Consider the following 18017-nt stretch of genomic DNA (forward strand, 5'->3'; position numbering starts at 1 on the left):
GACCCTGCCTCTTGCCATTGAGAGGGGCTCTCATTTAGGAGAATGGGTCAGAATGCACATAAGACGCCAGTTGGAATCAATGGGTCTCAGGTTACTCTAACTCCTTTTAGCTGCCTGGAACAATGCTCCTCTCCCTCTCTAGCCTGTAAGCTCGTTGTGGACAGGGAATGTGCCTGTTTATTGTTGTATTGTACTCACCCACATGCTTAATACAGTGCTCTGTACACGGTAAGCACTCAGTAAATACGATTGATTGAATGAATATCATTGGCATTTTCAATCCATCGGTGATATTTCTTGAGCACTGGTTGTGTGCAGAGCACTGTAATAATAATAATAATGATTATAATTATAATAATTGCTAGCACTCCTGGAGAGGTGTAGCGCAGAGAAGACAAACACAGCTTGCTTCAAGTCAGGCACCTTTAATTCCACTCCCTCTTGGGGGTGGGGTTCAGCCCATGACCACCAGTCCAGACACAAAATGGTCTGTTGACTGAGTGGTCTACATACTGAATGCTTGCCGCTTACGTGGGCAGGTGGGGTTTTAACACATCCTTTCATTTACATAATCCAGCCCCTGGCTGACACCGGCAGCCCTCTTGGCCCTCCCAAAGATGCTCCCAAGGGAGCAAACCCTCACAGAGAAGTAGCGTGGCTTAGTGGAAAGTGCACTGGTTTGGGAATCAGAGGACATGGTTTCTAATCCAGGCTCTGCCACTTGTCTGCTATATGACTTTGGGCAAGTCACTTCACTTCTCTCTGTTATCTGTAAAATGGGGATTAAGACTGTGAGCCCCATGTGGGACACCCTGATCAATCAATCAATCAATCGTATTTATTGAGCGCTTACTATGTGCAGAGCACTGTACTAAGCACTTGGGAAGTACAAATTGGCAACACATAGAGACAGTCCCTACCCAACAGTGGGCTCACAGTCTAAAAGGGGGAGACAGAGAACAGAACCAAACATACCAACAAAATAAAATAAATAGGATAGAAATGTACAAGTAAGATAAATAAATAAATAAATAGAGTAATAAATATGTACAACCATATATACATATATACAGGTGATTACCTCGTATCTACCCCAACACTTAGAACAGTACTTGGCACATAGTAAGTGCTTAACAAATACTGTCATTATTATGTATTATTATTAGTCCCCACACTGTCCGCCAGGTTCGGTGGCTTCTCACTGGTGGTTGAGCACAACGTTAGCATCCCTTGTTCTCCAGTGGTCTCCGTTTATCACTCTTAGTCCCTCCTCTGACGGTCTCTTGATCTCCGCCTCTTGGCCTGATCTGCCATCTTAGAGCCATATGGCCAAAACACCAAGGGCATGGGGAGCCCCCTCTCTGCACTGCAGGACCACCTCGGGCTGCGGAGGCAACAAGGCGGCTTGAATCTCCCTCCCCACATAGCGATGCAGCTCAGCCCACACCGTGGTTTGGACCTAGGGAGGGGAAGGAACAATGAGGAAAAACTGCCGCAGCAGCTAAAGTGCTTTGGGCAGTGCTCCATGTATAGAAACCTCCTGGGGATGCCCTGAGGCAGCAAAGGTTCTGTGCCTGGGGCTTTGAGTTAGAGACCAGGCAGGGCTCACCTCTCTGCCCTGGAGCCCAAACCTGAGGAGGGCAAGGGGAACAATATTAATAATAATAAAAATGGTTTTGGAAGGTGGAAGGGAAGGAGCCATCTGAAACGGGGAGACTGAAGACAGGAGTAGAGAAGGGAGGAGAGCGGGATCAAGGGTTTTCAAGAGACGAGAGGGAATGGGGTTAGAGGCCTAGGCCAAGGAATAGAATTAGAGAGCAGTTGGGTGATCTCCTCTTTTTTTATAAGGTATTTGTTAAGCGTTTATGATGTGCCAGGAACTGTACTAAGTGCTGAGATAGATACAAGGTTGTCAGGTTGACACAGTCCCTATACCACATGGGGCTTACAGTCTTAATCCCCATTTTACAGATGAGGGAACTGAGACACAGAGAAGTGAAGTGACTTGCCCCCGGTCACGCAGCAGACAAGTGATGAAGCTAAGTTTAGAACCCAGGTCCTTCTGACTTCCAGGTCTTTGGTCTATCCACTAGGCCACCCTGCTCCTCTTGAGACATCTGGGAAGGAGGGGCTATAGAGCGTTGATGGATTGACTGAGAGGGTGAAAGGGACTGTGGAAAGTTCACATCTGAGTGTTTCTATTTTACTAACAAAGGAGTTGGTGAGGTCATTGGCGGTTAGGGAAAGAGGTCGGGGGGTACTGGGGACTTCAGGAAGATGTTCAAGCTTTGAAATAGTTGGGATGAACTGTGGGAGTTTCCAAGGGAGGAATAAAAAACTTGTCGAGCAGGACAAGTAGGAAGGGATTGGGTCTACCAACTCTGGTGAACTCTCCTAAGTGCTTAGTACAGTGCTCTGCCCACAGAAGCAGCATGGCCTAATTTAAAGAACATGGACCTGGTTTCTAATCCTGACTCTTCCACTTCCCTGTTGTGTGACCTTCTGCAAGTCATTCAACTTCACTGTGCCTCAGTTTCCTCATTTGTGAAATGGAGAATAAATGCCCATCCTTCCTCCCCTCCTTAGATTGTGAGCCCCATGTGGGATAGGGACTGAGTCTGACCTGATTATCTTGTATCTATCTTGTATCTTGCATGATTAATACAGTGTTTGGGACCAAGAAAGCACATTGAGAATTCTCCTCGATAGCATAAATGCTTAGAACAGTGCTCTGCACACAGTAAGTGCTCAATAAATACCATTGATGATGATGATGGTGATGGTAAGGATGAGGGAGAAGAGGTTACTTGGATGATGAAAAGCCCAGACATCAGGTTGGAGGCCCAGAAGTGGGCTTAGTTTTGGATAATTCCAGCAAGTGTCTCTAGTGCCAATTTGTACTTCCCAAGCGCTTAGTACAGTGCTCTGCACATAGTAAGCGCTCAATAAATACGATTGATGATGATGATAGTAAAATCATAATGTTGCAAGAAATGGAAGAGATTTAAGTGCCCCTGAACCTGTTCCAGAATGGTTAGAGATTGGGGTGCGCATTGGTATATAATGCAGCCGCGGTAGGTATGTAAAAGGATTACTGATTTCTCCTTTGGTGTGTTTGAGAATACAAGGACACACATGACATTCCTTTACATCTCCCGCAGGTGATTTTGTTGGAAGAAGCTTGGAGTGAGCTATTCCTTCTCTGTGCTATCCAGTGGTCGATGCCTTTGGAGAGCTGCCCCCTGCTCTCTGTGCCAGAACTGTCCCCTAACATCCATGGCAAAGTCTTGACGACCGGTGTGGACATTCGGATCCTCCAGGAAACCATAACCCGCTTCAAGTCTCTCAGTGTGGACCCCACAGAATTTGCCTGTATGAAGGCTATCGTCCTCTTCAAACCAGGTAGGACCCTACCATCCATCATTCCATAGTATTTGTTAAAAAGCACTCTGTGCAGAGCCAGTAAGCACCTGGCAAATACTATCATTATTGATATGAATAAACTGATTTATTTTGAGGGAAGAGAATGCAAGTGAGAAACAGTGGATTTTCTGAAAGTGAGTGATGGGCATTCTTCTCTACCTTAGGTGCCACCTCTCCCACTTCCTCCATCCCCTGCCCCTGATGACCACCTATTTCATTGATAAATTGGAAGCCATCATGCATAATGTTCCTATAAATCACCCCTGCGACTCCCCAGGACCACCCTCTTGAGAAGCAGCGTGGCTTAGTTGAAAGAGTGGAAGAGAGAACTTGGGAGGGTACAATATAACAATAAAGCTTTCCACTCCTGGCTTGGGAGTCAGGGGTCATGGGTTCTAATCCTGGGTTCCACCACTCGTCAGCTGTGTGACTTTGGGCAAGTCATTTCATCTGTAAAATGGAGATTAAGACTGTGAGCCCCACGTGGGACAACCCGATAACCTTGCATCTATCCCAGCGCTGAGAATATTGCTCTGCACACAGTAAGTGCTCAATAAATATGATTGAATGAATGCTCGGCACATTGTAAGCACTTAACAGATACCATTATTATTATAGGGACTGTCTCTGTTGTGGAAATGTACTTTCCAAGCATCATCAATCATCATCAATCGTATTTATTGAGCGCTTACTATGTGCAGAGCACTGTACTAAGCGCTTGGGAAGTACAAATTGGCAACATATAGAGACAGTCCCTACCCAACAGTGGGCTCACAGTCTAGATTATGTGGGCTCACAGTCTAAAAGGGGGAGACAGAGAACAAAACCAAACATACTAACAAAATAAGCACTTAGTACAGTGGTCTGCACTCAGTAAGTGCTCAATAAATATGATTGAATGAATGCTCGGCACATAGTAAGCACTTAACAGATACCATCATTATTACAGGGACTGTTTCTATCTGTTGTGGAATTGTACTTTCCAAGCACTTAGTACAGTGGTCTGCACTCAGTAAGTGCTCAATAAATATGATTGAATGAATGCTCGGCACATAGTAAGCACTTAACAGATACCATCATTATTATAGGGACTGTCTTTATCTGTTGTGGAATTGTACTTTCCAAGAGCTTAGTAAAGTGGTCTACACACAGTAAGCACTCAACAAATATGAATGAATGAATGAATTCCTGCCCCCTCTCAGACACCCCATCCTTAGCAGTGGTATTTCAAGAAACCTCCCACCTCCTCTCCAAACCTTCCCCCTCCACCTGTGTCTCGGATCCTAATCCTTTGCACTTTATTAGAAACACCTGCCCCGCCTCTTCTATCCTCCTCGACTGCCACCTTCGCCTGCTTACTTTCCTGTAGCTCCTTCCCCGCTGCTTTCAAACGTGCCCATCCATGTATCCCCGTGCCAGGGCGAACCTGGGCACCAGCCATCTCGAGGTCAAAATGCTACCTGTGACTTAACTTCCCTGGCCATGGGGGACGAAAACAAGGTGTCCCTCCCCTCCGTGCCCACCAAATAAGGGGTGGAGGATGGAAGGGGCGAAGACAGAGCAAAGCCACGAGGTAACAAACACCTGTGACCTCTGACCTTCTGGGCCACGTGATTTCTCCTGCCCACCATGCCAGCCACCCGCTCTCTTCCCCGGGACCAGCACAGCCAGGAAAGGGCCAAGGAGGGATGGGTGAGTGTCTCGCTGAAAGGTTCGTGGGTGGGCTGGTCTAATTTCATTACAATTAAATTAAATTGAGAAGCAGCGTGGCTTGGTGGAAAGAGCCCGGGCTTCGGAGTCAGACGTCGTGAGTTCTAATCCCGTCCCTGTCCCTTGTCAGCTGTGTGACTTTGGACAAGTCACTTAGCTCCTCTGTGTGTAGGTGACTTCATCTGGAAAATGAAGATGAATCAATCAATCAATCGTATTTATTGAGCGCTTACTGTGTGCAGAGCACTGTACTAAGCGCTTGGGAAGTACAAGTTGGCAACATATACAGTCCCTACCCAACAGTGGGCTCACAGTCTAAAAGACCGTGAGTCCCACGTGGGACAACCTGATTACCTTGAATCTACCCCAGCGCTTAGAACAGTGTTTGGCACGTAGTAAGCGCTTAACAAATACCGTTATTATTATTATAAGTGGATTCCTCCCCGGTGGGTAGCATTGGTGGGTGGGAGGTGGCCTCCTGGCCACGTGTGAACGAACCCCCAGGGAATTTTCACAGTCTTTTAATCAATCAATCAATCGTATTTATTGAGCACTTACTGTGTGCAGAGCACTGTACTAAGCGCTTGGGAAGTACAAGTTGGCAACATATAAAGACAGTCCCTACCCAACAGTGGGCTCACAGTCTAAAAGGGGGAGACAGAGAACAAAACCAAACATACTAACAAAATAAAATAAATAGACTGCGAGCCCACTGTTGGGTAAGACTGTCTCCTATATGTTGCCAACTTGTACTTCCCAAGCGCTTAGTACAGTGCTCTGCACACAGTAAGCGCTCAATAAATACGATTGATTGATTGAATTCCTCCCGGGTGGGACCTGCGGGGTTTTACCACGCACGCCAAGAACACAAAAGTGTATTCCTCTCCATAGGGAAACTCTAATAGCATTATGTCATTCCATTCGCCGCTTCCAAAATAACCAAATAATTCCATTCGCCGCGTCCAGAATAATCAAATAATTCCATTCGCCGCATCCAGAATAATCAAATAATTCAATTATCCGCGTTCAAAATAATAATTCAATTCTCCGCGTTCAAAATAATGAAATAATTCAATTCTCCGCGTTCAAAATAAAATAATTAAATTCTACGCGTTCAAAATAATAAGTCAAATTTTCGCGTTCATAGTAATGACATAATTCAGTTCTCCACGTTCAAAATAATGACATAATTCAATTCTCCGCGTTCAAAATAATAAAATAATTAAATTCTCCGCGTTCAAAATAATAAAGTAATTCAATTTTTCGCGTTCAAAATAATGACATAATTCAGTTCTCCGCGTTCAAAATAATGACATAACTCAATTCTCCGCGTTCAAAATAATAAAATAATTAAATTCTCAGCGTTCAAATAAAATAATTCAATTTTTCGCGTTCAAAATAATGACATAATTTCAGTTCTCCGCGTTCAAAATAATGTCATAATTCAATTCTCCACATTCAAAATAATGACATAATTCAATTCTCCGCGTTCAAAATTATGAAATAATTCAATTCGCCGCGTTCAAAGTAATGAAATAATTCCATTCGCCGCGTCCCAAATAATTCAATTCGCCGCATGCAGATAATCAAATAACTTAATTCGCCGCGTTCAAAATAATAAATTCAATTCAATGCGTTCAAAATAATCAATTCGCCGCATCCAGAATAATCAAATAACTTAATTCTCCTCGTTCAAAATAATAAAATAGTTAAATTCTCCGCGTTCAAAATAATAAAATAATTAAATTCTCCGCGTTCAAAGTAATAAAATAATTCAACTTTTCGCGTTCAAAATAATGACTTAATTCAGTTCTCCGCGTTCAAAATTATGAAATAATTCCATTCGCCGCGTCCAAAATAATCAAATAATTCACCGAATCCAGAAAATCAAATAACTTAATTCACCGCGTTCAAAATGATAAATTCAATTCAATGCGTTCAAAATAATAATTCAATTCGCCGCGTCCAGAATAATCAATTCAATTCTCCACGTCCAGAATCAAATAATTCAATTCACCACGTCCAGAATAATCAAATAATTCAATTCGCTGCATCCAGAGTCAAATAGCTCAATTCACCGCGTCCAAAATAATCAAATAGGTTAATTCACCGCATCCAGATAATCAAATAACTTAATTCACCTCGTTCGAAATAATACATTCAAATCGATGCGTTCAGAATAATGAAATCGTTCAATTCGCCGCGTCCAAAATATTCAAATAATTCCATTTGTCACGTCCAAAATAATGAAATAATTCAATTTGCCACCTGGAATACATTTTGTATTAAACTCAGGCTTTCTGTCCCTCGTGTGTGTGTGTCTGTCTGTCTGTCTCCCCCGCATCCCAAGCTGATTCCCGGGCACCAGGTGACATTCCCCCACCCTAAAAAAAAAAAACCCTCCCTCAACTCCTCATTATCCTTCGGTTATCACCTTGTCTCCCTCCTACCATTCCTTTCCAGACTTCAAGAACAAATTGTTTACACTCATTGCCTCCACTTCCTCTCCCCCACTTCTCTCCTTGACCTCTTGCAATCAGGCTTCTGGCCCTCCACTTTTACAGAAAATGGCCTTCTCAAAGATCACCACTGTCCCATTTGTCTCCAAATCCAGTGGCTTCTCCTCCATCCCATTCTCCTTGACCTCTCATCTGTTTTGAATATCGTGGACCTGTAAGCCTGGTGTGGGATGAACTGTATTTTATTGCTCAACTGTATTTTCCAAGTGCTTAGTAATAATAAGAATGGTATTTGTTAAGCACTTACTATTTGCCAGGCACTGTACTAAGCGCTGAGGTGGATATAAGCAAATCGGTTTGGACACATTCCCTGTCCCAAGTGGGGCTTACAGTCTCAAACCCCGTTTTATAGATGAGGTAATTGAGGCACAGAGAAGTAAAATGACTTACCCAAGGTCACACAGCAGACAAGTGGTGGAGCTGGGATTAGAACCCCTGACCCTCTGACTCCATTTAAAATGAAAAACAAATTGATGAATTTTTGAATCAATTTTTAGATCACTTCGCAGAAGTGCATTAGAAACATGTGAAGAAAAATTAACATTATAGTACGCTGTGCAAGAAGCGTGGCCCAGAGGGCAGATTGAAGGACTGGGTTCTAATCCTAGTTCTGCTGCTTATCTGCTGTGTAAATCTTGGGCAAATATTTAACTTCTCTGTGCCTCATTTTCCTCATCTGTCAAATGGGGATTAAGATAGTGCTCTGCACACAGTAAGCACTCAGTAAATAGGATTGAGTGAATGGACCACTCCCTTCTCCTGGAAACATGACCTAATCTTGGCTTCACTGACATTGTCCTCTCCTGCTTCTCCTCCTTTCTCTCTGACTGCTTATTCTTGATCTCTTTCACCAGCTCCTCCTCTGTCTCTCTCCTGGGGGAGTCCCTCAAGGTTCAGTTCTGGGTCCCTTTGTATTCTCTATCTCCCTAGGAGAACTGATTGGTGCCCAAGACTTCATTTACTCAGTGCTTGGTACATAGTAAGCACTTAACAAATACCATAATTATTATTATTACCATCTCTATGCAGATGATTCCCAAATGATCCCTGAGGGGCACGGACCATGTCCAATTCTCCCCGCTGTGTATTATTTCCCAGTGCTTAGTGTACCGTAACAGTGCTCTGTATACAGTAAGAGCTTAATAAACACTATTACAACTACTACTTCACCAGCTCAAGTTCTTTCTCTGCAGGGTCATGTTTCCTCATGCCTTCAGGAGTTCTCTTCTTAGATGGCCTGTACACATACCTCAAACTTAACATTTTCCAAACAGAGGTCTTTTTCTTCCCAATCAAACCCTCTCCTCCCCCAGAACTTCCCATAACTGTAAACAACACCACTCTTCTCTATATCTCACAATCTCTTGACATTATCCTCAACTCATCTCTCATTGAAACCCTCATACTCACCAAATCCTGTCAGTTCTACCTTCACAACATCCCTAAAAGTCGACCTCTTCCTCTCCACCCAAGCTGCTACTATTTTGGTCCAAATACTTATCAATCTCTCATCCTATCCCAACTGGATTACTGCATCAGCCTCCTCTCTGATCTCCCATCCTCCTGCCTCTCCCCACTTCAGTCTATACTTCACGCTACTGCCCGGATCATCTTTGTGCAGAAACGCTCTGGGCATGTTACTCCCTTTCTCAAAAATCTCCGGTGGCTACCAGTCAACCTACGCATCAAGCAAAAACTCCTCACTCTCGGCTTCAAGGCTTTCCATCACCTCGTCCCCTCTTACCTCACCTCCATTCTCTCCTTCTACAGCCCTGTCTGCACTCTCCACTCCTCCGCCGCTAACCTCCTCACTGTACCTCATTCTCACCTGTCCCGCCATCGACCCCCGGCCCACGTCCTCCCCGTGGCCTGGAATGCCCTCCCTCCGCACATCCGCCAAGCTTCCTCCCTTCAAAGCCCTACTGAGAGCTCACCTCCTCCAGGAGGCCTTCCCAGACTGAGCCCCCTTTTTCTCTCCTCCCCATCCCCCCCGCCCTGCTTCCTTCCCTTCCCTACAGCACCTGTATATATGTTTGTACAGATTTATTACTGTATTTTACTTGTACATATTTACTATTCTATTTATTTTGTTAATGATGTGCATCTAGCTTTACTTCTATTTATTCTGATGACTTGACATCCGTCTACATGTTTTGTTGTCTGTCTCCCTCTTCTAGACTGTAAGCCAGTTGTTGGGTAGGGACCGTCTCTATATGTTGCCAACTTGTACTTCCCAAGCGGTTAGTACAGTGCTCTGCACACAGTAAGCACTCAATAAATACAATTGAATGAATGAATAGCCCAGCGCTTAGAACAGTGCTTGGCACATAATAAGCACTTAAATGCCATCATTATTATATCCCACCTCAGCTACTGCATCAGCCTACTCACTGACCTCCCTTCATCCTGTCTCTCCCAACTCCAGTTCCCACCTCCTACCTGAGCAAGCTAACCTTCCTAAGCCACCCACTTAGCTCCTTTAGCACCAATCTGTTCACTGTGCCTGTTGCATCACTCACTTTTGACCCATTGCTCCCATCTTCCTTATTAGCCTGGAACTCCTTCCCACTTTCATATCCAACAGATCACCATTTTCCCCATCTTCAAAGCCCTACTAAAATCATACCTCCTCCGAGAGGCCTTCCTGACTAACCTGTTTTTTTCACCCTCAACTTCCCCTTATTTAGACTGTGAGCCCCATGTGGGACAGGGATTGTATCTGACCTAATTAACTTGTACCCACAGCAGGGCTTAGAACAGTGTTTGACACATAGTAAGCACTTAACAAATACCATAAAAACTATTCACCCTCCTTTCTGCATCACTTATGCACTTGGCTCTGTACCTAAGCACTCTGATTCTCACCTGGTCCTGTGCCCCACAGCCCTTACATACATATCCTTATACTCAGCTACTATCCATATCTGTAATTTATTTTAATGTCTGTCTCCCCTGCTTGATTGTAAGCTTGTAGTTACTAAACAGGTTAGCCATTTCTTTTGTCTTGTATTCTCTTAAGCACCTAGTATAGTGCACTACAAAGGATATGCATGAACAAATACCATTGATTGATGATCCAGCCTTTAGCACTGAAGGGCTTATGCCACCGAGCCTCAATCAATCAATCAATGGTATTTATTGAGTACTTACTGTGTGCAGAGCACTGTATCCAGCACTTGGGAGAATACAATACAACAGAGTCGTCAGATGCGTTCCTTGCCTGCCTCCTCACTTAGCTTTTTCTTCCTCATTTTGCAGTGGGTGTGTGATCTGGGCGAAAGGTTCTGAGTTCAAATTCGGGGGCAAGGATTGGAGTTGTTTAGCTCGATGACTTGGTAAAATCGGCCTCTGGAAATGCCTCTCATCATCATTAGTCTGATGATTCACATACCCTGTGGGTATTTCCCATCCACTTTTAATACCTTATCTCCACTTGGAAACCTGTTGTAATAAAAATTCTCTAGTGAGGCACATTATTCTAGTGGAGTAAGCAGATGTGTGGATTCTAGTCTTCCCCCGCTCTTGACTTATTCAAAGATTGTGGACAGATTGTTTTACTCCTTGACATCTAATTTCCAATTGAGGGAAGAGGGAATAGTAGTAACATTTGACTTCTCAGCACCTCAAAGGAAAGTTGGAAGGCCTAACTGGGTTGAGCCCATGATCGACTTTGAGATCTTCAGTCTGAGCTGTGTAAAATAAGTTTACTGGTAAAAGTTACATCCAAATTCCCTTTGTTTTAGGTTACAAGAACATATGAAAGGATACTCAGACATCTGAGGGATTGAAGGACTCTTCTAGGGAATGAACCCCTTTCTAGACTGTAAGCTCATTGTAGGCAGAGAGCAGGTGAGAGGTCAAGGGGAGAGAAAGAGAGATTTAGAAGTTCTCTGCATAGAGATTGTAGTCAAAGCCATGGGAGCTGGTGAACTTCATAAGTGAGTGAGTGTTGGATGAATAGTGTGGGGGGACCCAGAGCAGAGCAGAGGAGGAGCCAGTGGGCAGAGAGGTAGGAGGAGAGCCAGGTTTCTGCTCTTTTACAAAATTGAAGTCCAAATCTTTTTTGAGGAGGAGGGAGAGATCAGTGGAGTCAAAAGCAAGAGTCTGAAAGATTTTCACAGCTGTCAGTCTGGGTTCATTTTCCACTTAAAACTTTTGAACTTGCTTCAATTTCTCCAGTCCCACATTTTTAGGGAGACCATTGCCTCTAATTCTAGATATAAAGCATCACCTATAGCTCATGAAAAATCATGAGCTATATAGCTCAAAATATAGCTCATAGGTGAAATCATTAGTTCAGTGAACTGTATTTGGAAACAGAGTATTCCTCATCCTCCCTCTGAAGTACTTATTTTGTATATGAGAGGAGATGCTGTACACATTGGGTACTAATAACAGTGTTATTATTGGGAAGCAGTGTGGCCTAATGGAAAGAACTTGGGGCTGGGAATCAGAGGACCTGGAATCCTCTTAATCCCGACTCTGCCTCTTGTCTGCTGTGTGACCTTGGGCAAGTCACTTCACTTCTCAGTGCCTCAGTTACTTCATTTATAAACTGGGGATTGAATCCTCCTCCCTCTGACTTTGACTGTGAGACACGGACTGCGTCTACCTTGTATCTACCTCAGCACTTCGTGAAGGGCCTGGCCCATGCCATCAACAAATACCATTAAAAAAAAGTAACTGCAAAGTCATGTGACTTCCTCCAACTGTAGCGAAAGATCATGTGATCTCATCAGCTGTTTCTACTACTTGGATAGTTTGGCGGAGAAAATCTTGGATCTATTAAATTGTGATTGTAATAGACAGAGGTAAAGAATATTCCATTTATTGCTCTTGAGTGAGTTGGTCTTTGCAGTGCAGTAGGGCTAATAGTAATAACAACTGTAAGCTCATTGTAGGCAGGAACTGTGTCTTATATTGTTATCGTATTCTCCCAGGTGCTTAGAACAGTGCTGTGCACACAGTAAGTGCTCAGTAAACCCGATTGACTAATGATGGTATTTGTTAAGCGCTTACCATGTGTTCTGCACTGTTCTAAGCTCTGGGTTAGAACCCATTGTTAGTAGGGATTGTCTGTCTGTGGCCGAATTGTACTTTCCAAGCTCTTAGTATAGTGCTGTGCAGACAGTAAGCACGCAAACACGATTGAATGAATGACTGCAAGGTAATTGGTTTAGATACAAGTCTCCCCCTCTAGACTGTAAGTTCATTGTAGGCAGGAAACATGTCTACCAACTCTGCTTAATTCTCCCAAGCATCTAGTACAGTGCTCTGCACACAGTAAGTGCTCAATAAATACCTTTGATTGATTGATGGAAGTTCATGTCCCACATGGGGCTCACCCTAAGAGAACATATGCCGCAGCTTCATGTGACAGTGAAGTCTTCTTACCCAGTTGAGGGTATAGAACTCTGCTCCACTCATTGGATCCCTTTTTCTAATGGTATTTGTCAAGCACTATTCTAAGCACCGGCCGGGGTAGATGCAAGTTTAGCAGGTCGGCTGCAGTCTGTGCCCTTCATGGGTCTCACAATTTAAGTAGGAGGGAGTTGGATTTAATCCCCATTTTGCAGTTGAGGAAACTGAGGCCCAGAGAAGTGAAGTGACTTTGTGGCAGGGCAGGAATTACAACCCAGGTCCTGCTTCCCAGGCCCGTGCCCTATAATAATAATAATAATAATAATAATAATAATAATGATGGCATTTATTAAGCACTATGTGCAAAGCACTGTTCTAAGCACTGGGGAGATTACAAGGTGATCAGGTTGTCCCACGGGGGGCTCACAGTCTTAATCCCCATTTTACAGATGAGGTAACTGAGGCACAGAGAAGTTAAGTGACTTGCCCAAAGTCACACAGCTGACAATTGGCGGAGTTGGGATCCACGAGGTCAGGCTGCTTCTGCTTTTTGCCACCTGCTTACCTTTGGGAGCTCTCCCTTGGAGGGGGAGAGGCCTTCCACGGATGTAACCGAGCTGCTTCTGATTGGCTTTCTTCTCTTCATAGAGACCAGGGGACTAAAAGACCCGGAGCAGGTGGAGAACTTGCAAGACCAGTCTCAAGTGATGCTGGGCCAGCATAACAAGACCCATTATCTTAGCCAGCCGGTCAGGTAACTCAACCTTTGCAGCAAACCAAAGGGACTGCTCTTTTCCCTGATACTGTTCCTCTTTGGTGCTGCTGAATAAAGGACTGAATTTATGCTTAATGCTATGTAATTAGTACGAGAAAGCAGCATGGCCTAGTGGATAGAGCCCAGGACTGGGAGTCAGACATGAGTTCTAACTCCAGTTCTGCCACTGGTCTGCTGTAGGACCTTGGGCAAGTTACTTCAGTGCTTAGAACAGTGCTTGGCACACAGTAAGCACTTAACGAATACCATTATTATTCTCTGTGCCTCAGTTATCTCTTTTGTAAAATGGGGATTAAGACTATGGGCCCCATGTGGGACAGGGACTGTGTCCAACCTGATTACTTTATATCTGCCCCAGCGCTTAGAACAGAGCCTGGCACAAAGTAAGCACTTAACAATATCATTTAATTAAAGAAAGGTGAGTGTTCTGCAGGAGGCTGCTGGGTTAATCAGAGAATGCTCCTTTTAGGGAGGAGGATTTTGAGGAGAGGGAGAGCTAGGCTCTCATGGAGTTGAAGGGGGAGGGTCTACTGCTGTAGGAAGCATTAAAAATGTCTAATACACTTTTAAAAAAATGGGATTTGCTAAGTATTTCCTATGTGCCAAGCACTGTATTAAGCACTGGGATAAATACAAGTTAACTCATTCAATTGTATTTACTGAGCACTTACTGTGTGCAGAGCACTGTACTAAGTGCTTGGGAAGTACAATTCAGCAACAGATAGAGACAATCCCTGCCCACAATGGGCTCACAGTCTAGAAGGGGGGAGACAGACAACAAAAGTTAATCAGGTTGAACACAGTCCATGTCCTACATGGGACTAACATTCTTAATCCCCATATTACAGATGAAAAAACTGAGGTCCAAGGTCACACAACAGACTAGTGATGGAGGTGGGATTAGAACCCAGATCCTTCTGACTCCCAGGCAGCTGCTCTGACTACTAATACACCACTAGAAAATGATATTTTTCTTCAGCATCATGTAACCTCCAAGCCAGTGGTTCTAAGGCATTCCATCAGCTTCCTTTTCCCCCACTCTCATTCCAACTGGCACTGTCCTTTCTCCCAAGATCACCTTCTCTCTCACTGTGCCTCATTCACATTTGTCTCACATCCATCCCCCTTCAAATCCATCAGCCTCTACACCTCTCCCCAAATCATCTTTCTTCTCCCCAAGTCATATTCTGTCAATCATCTCAGGATATAAGCAGTCCCAACCACTAATAAAAATAATGATGATGATAATGATGGTATTTGTTAAGTGCTTATTAAGTGTCAAGCACTGTTCTAAGTGCTGGGGTAGATACAAGCTAATCAGGTTGGACACAATCCCTGTCCCACATGGGGCTCACCGTCTTAATCCCCATTTTAAGATTAGATAACTGGGGCACAGGGAAATGAAGTGACTTGTCCAAGGTCACACAGCAGACAAGTGGCAGAGTCTGGATGAGAACCCAGGTTCTTCTGACTCCCAGGCACGTGCTCTGAGATCCACTAGGCCATGCTGCCCGCTATAAAACACTACACACTAAAACATGTTCTACTATTTAAGCACTTACTCGTCCACATATCCGCCTTTCCATTCTTTCATTCATTCAATCGTATTTGAGAACTTACTGTGTGCAGAGCACTGTACTAAGCGCTTGGGAAAGTACAATAAACAGACACATTTCCTGTTCACAGTGAACTTATTATAGTCTAGTAGGGGGAGACAGACATCAATACAAATAAATTACAGATATGTACATAAGTGCTATGGGGCTGGGAAGGGGGGGAAGAACAAAGGGAGAAAGTCAGGGTGATGGAGAAGAAAATGGGAGAAGAGGGGTTTAGTCTGGGAAGGCCTCTTGGAGGAGATGTGCGTTCAATAAGGCATTGATGCAGGGGGGAAAGTAATAGTCAGATTTGAGGAAGGAAGGTGTTCCAGGCAGGAGGTGGGAGAGGGGTTGGAAGCGAGATAGGCGAGATGGTGGCACAGTGAGAAGGTTAGCATTAGAGGAGTTTAGTGTACGGGTGGTTGTAGAAGGAGAGTAGCGAGGTGAGGTAGGAGGAGGACCACTCCCCGCCCTCTTCCCCCACCAACTCCCACTTCAGCACTTCTGAGTCATCTAAGCACTTGGGTACTCATGCCCTCCTTAGTACCTATGTACATACCTTTAAACTCTTTTGCTTCCTCCTACTTGTAATTTATTTTTGTTTCTGCCTCTCCCATTAGATTGCAAGTAATTTGAGGAGCAGGTATCAGGTTGATTAATTCTATTGTATTCTCCCTGGGGTTTGGTGTAGTGCTCTGCACACAGTAGGTCCTCAAATTCTTTCCCTCCTCCTTTTTGTAAAATCTCCTTTTGCTTGACTATAAGCTCTTTGAAGGCAGGGGTTCTGTCTTGCAATTACTGCACCCTCTTAAGTGTTTAGTGCAATGCCTTGCACACAGTAGACCCTCAATATATACTTTTGATTAATTCAGAAATTTTCTTCCTCCATCACCAGTTTTCAAGGTAACTAAATTCCTATCCTTATTTTTAAAAATGATACTGAGCACTTACTATGTGCCAGGCACTGTACTAAGCACTGGGGTAAATACAAGACAGGTTGGACAAAGTTCATGTCACACATGGGACTCACGGTCAATCCCCATTTTGACAGATGAAGTAACTGAGGCATAGCGAAGTTAAGTGACTTGCCCAAGGTCACACAAGAGAAAAGTGGCGGAGCCAGGACTAGAACCCAGGTCCTTCTGACTCCCATGGTCATGCTCTATACACTAGGCCACACTGCTGCCCTTGAGCTAGCAGGCTACCACAAAACCCAGCTTCCAGTAAAGGGAGATGCTGCACCCGAAGGGAATATGCCCTAGGAAATGAAAAATGAAACTGATGGCCCTTTTTTTTCTCTTCCCTTTCAGGTTTGGGAAATTGCTTTTGCTTCTGCCTTCCCTGAGGTTTATTTCTTCCGATCGCATTGAACTCCTCTTTTTCCACCGAACCATTGGGAACACACCCATGGAGAAACTCCTCTGTGACATGTTCAAAAACTAATGCATCTCTCATTATCCCCTTCCCTTCTCTGGGCTAGGAGGGAAGAATTGGAGACAAAGCCCTTTTGGTTCTGGTATTCGGTTTTCACTCGAACAAGCCAAAGTCTGGGTGAAAGTCCTGGAAAGTTGCCCAAGTCATTCAATAGTCTCCCCTCTCTCTCCTCATCCCCTCCTCCTCCAGCTGGGGAGGAAGAATAGAACTCATCTCCGCTTGACAAGCTCCAGAAAGGGGAAAGAGAAAAGGATTTCTCCACTAGCTTTCAAGTCTCGGCACAAAGCGCTCAGTCCAGCTCACTTACTTTTGAACCCTGCACGCTGACTGGTTGTACACCTTACTCCACTAAATCAACAGAACCACATTGGATTTTTATTGGTTCTCTGCCCCTAAAGAAGAATGTAGCTTAAAGTCCGAGTAGAACAAGAAATCTCTTTCCCAGATACAGTTGGAGGACTTTGGTTTCGGGCGTGACCTCAGTGGATTGAAGCTGTCACTCAAAACCCACCACTGTACTCTTGAAATAGCGATTATGGAAGCCTGCGTATTTAAAGAAACAAAACCAGGGACTGCTACTCAGCGGCCTAATTCTTAGCTAGGAGGTAATCATCTTTCCCTTTCAGACCTAAAAAGTCTTCGATTAAAACCAAGAAAGCATGGAGTTGGGAAAGCATCAGATTCATTGCCAACTGAAAAGTAAAACTCCACAGCATCTTATAGTCTCCGCTACAATCCCAAGAAAAGGCATTTTGGCATTGCTTTCAAGAAACCCGGACAAATTTTGCTCCATTTTATCTCTCGGAAATATAGATCTCTATTCTGAAAACAAGGAAGGACTGGCTCCAATAATCCGAGGTAAGAAGGTAAGATTATTGAAAGCGAAGCCTCAGACTGACTGTTGTGATTTATAGCAGTGGGTTTCTGAACTGAAAAGCTTTGTTAGTTTTATCAGAAGGAAGTCTCCTAGGTGATGCTATCGGTAGGTGGGATTAGGAGCTCAGCCGGAAAGGTGGACTTCAACTCTACTTAGAACCTATGTTTGAAGTGATGTTCAAATTTTAGTGTTTCAGTTTCTCTGTATCACAACCTCTTCAGTTGCTCAGGCATTCGGAATCTCTGCCGAGAGCCTAGACCTGATAAGCTTTTAAAGCCCTTTATGCCATGTACTGAAAGTTACTTTTTCTGGGGGAAAAA

General features: G+C 44.1%; 1 protein-coding gene across 1 annotated transcript in view; it reads left to right on the plus strand.

Annotated features, from left to right (window-relative positions):
• NR2E3 (nuclear receptor subfamily 2 group E member 3) overlaps nucleotides 1-18017 on the plus strand; it is a 79082-nt gene that overhangs the window by 59317 nt on the left and 1748 nt on the right. The window contains exons 9-11 of the mRNA XM_038747327.1: nucleotides 3162-3402; nucleotides 13662-13767; nucleotides 16697-17678. Of these exons, the coding sequence (XP_038603255.1) occupies nucleotides 3162-3402; nucleotides 13662-13767; nucleotides 16697-16829 (480 nt within the window). The 3' untranslated portion in view covers nucleotides 16830-17678. The remainder of the gene's footprint in view (nucleotides 1-3161; nucleotides 3403-13661; nucleotides 13768-16696; nucleotides 17679-18017) is intronic.

This window comes from Tachyglossus aculeatus, chromosome 5, assembly GCF_015852505.1.
Source record: "Tachyglossus aculeatus isolate mTacAcu1 chromosome 5, mTacAcu1.pri, whole genome shotgun sequence".
In the NCBI taxonomy this organism is placed as follows: Eukaryota; Metazoa; Chordata; class Mammalia; order Monotremata; family Tachyglossidae; genus Tachyglossus; species Tachyglossus aculeatus.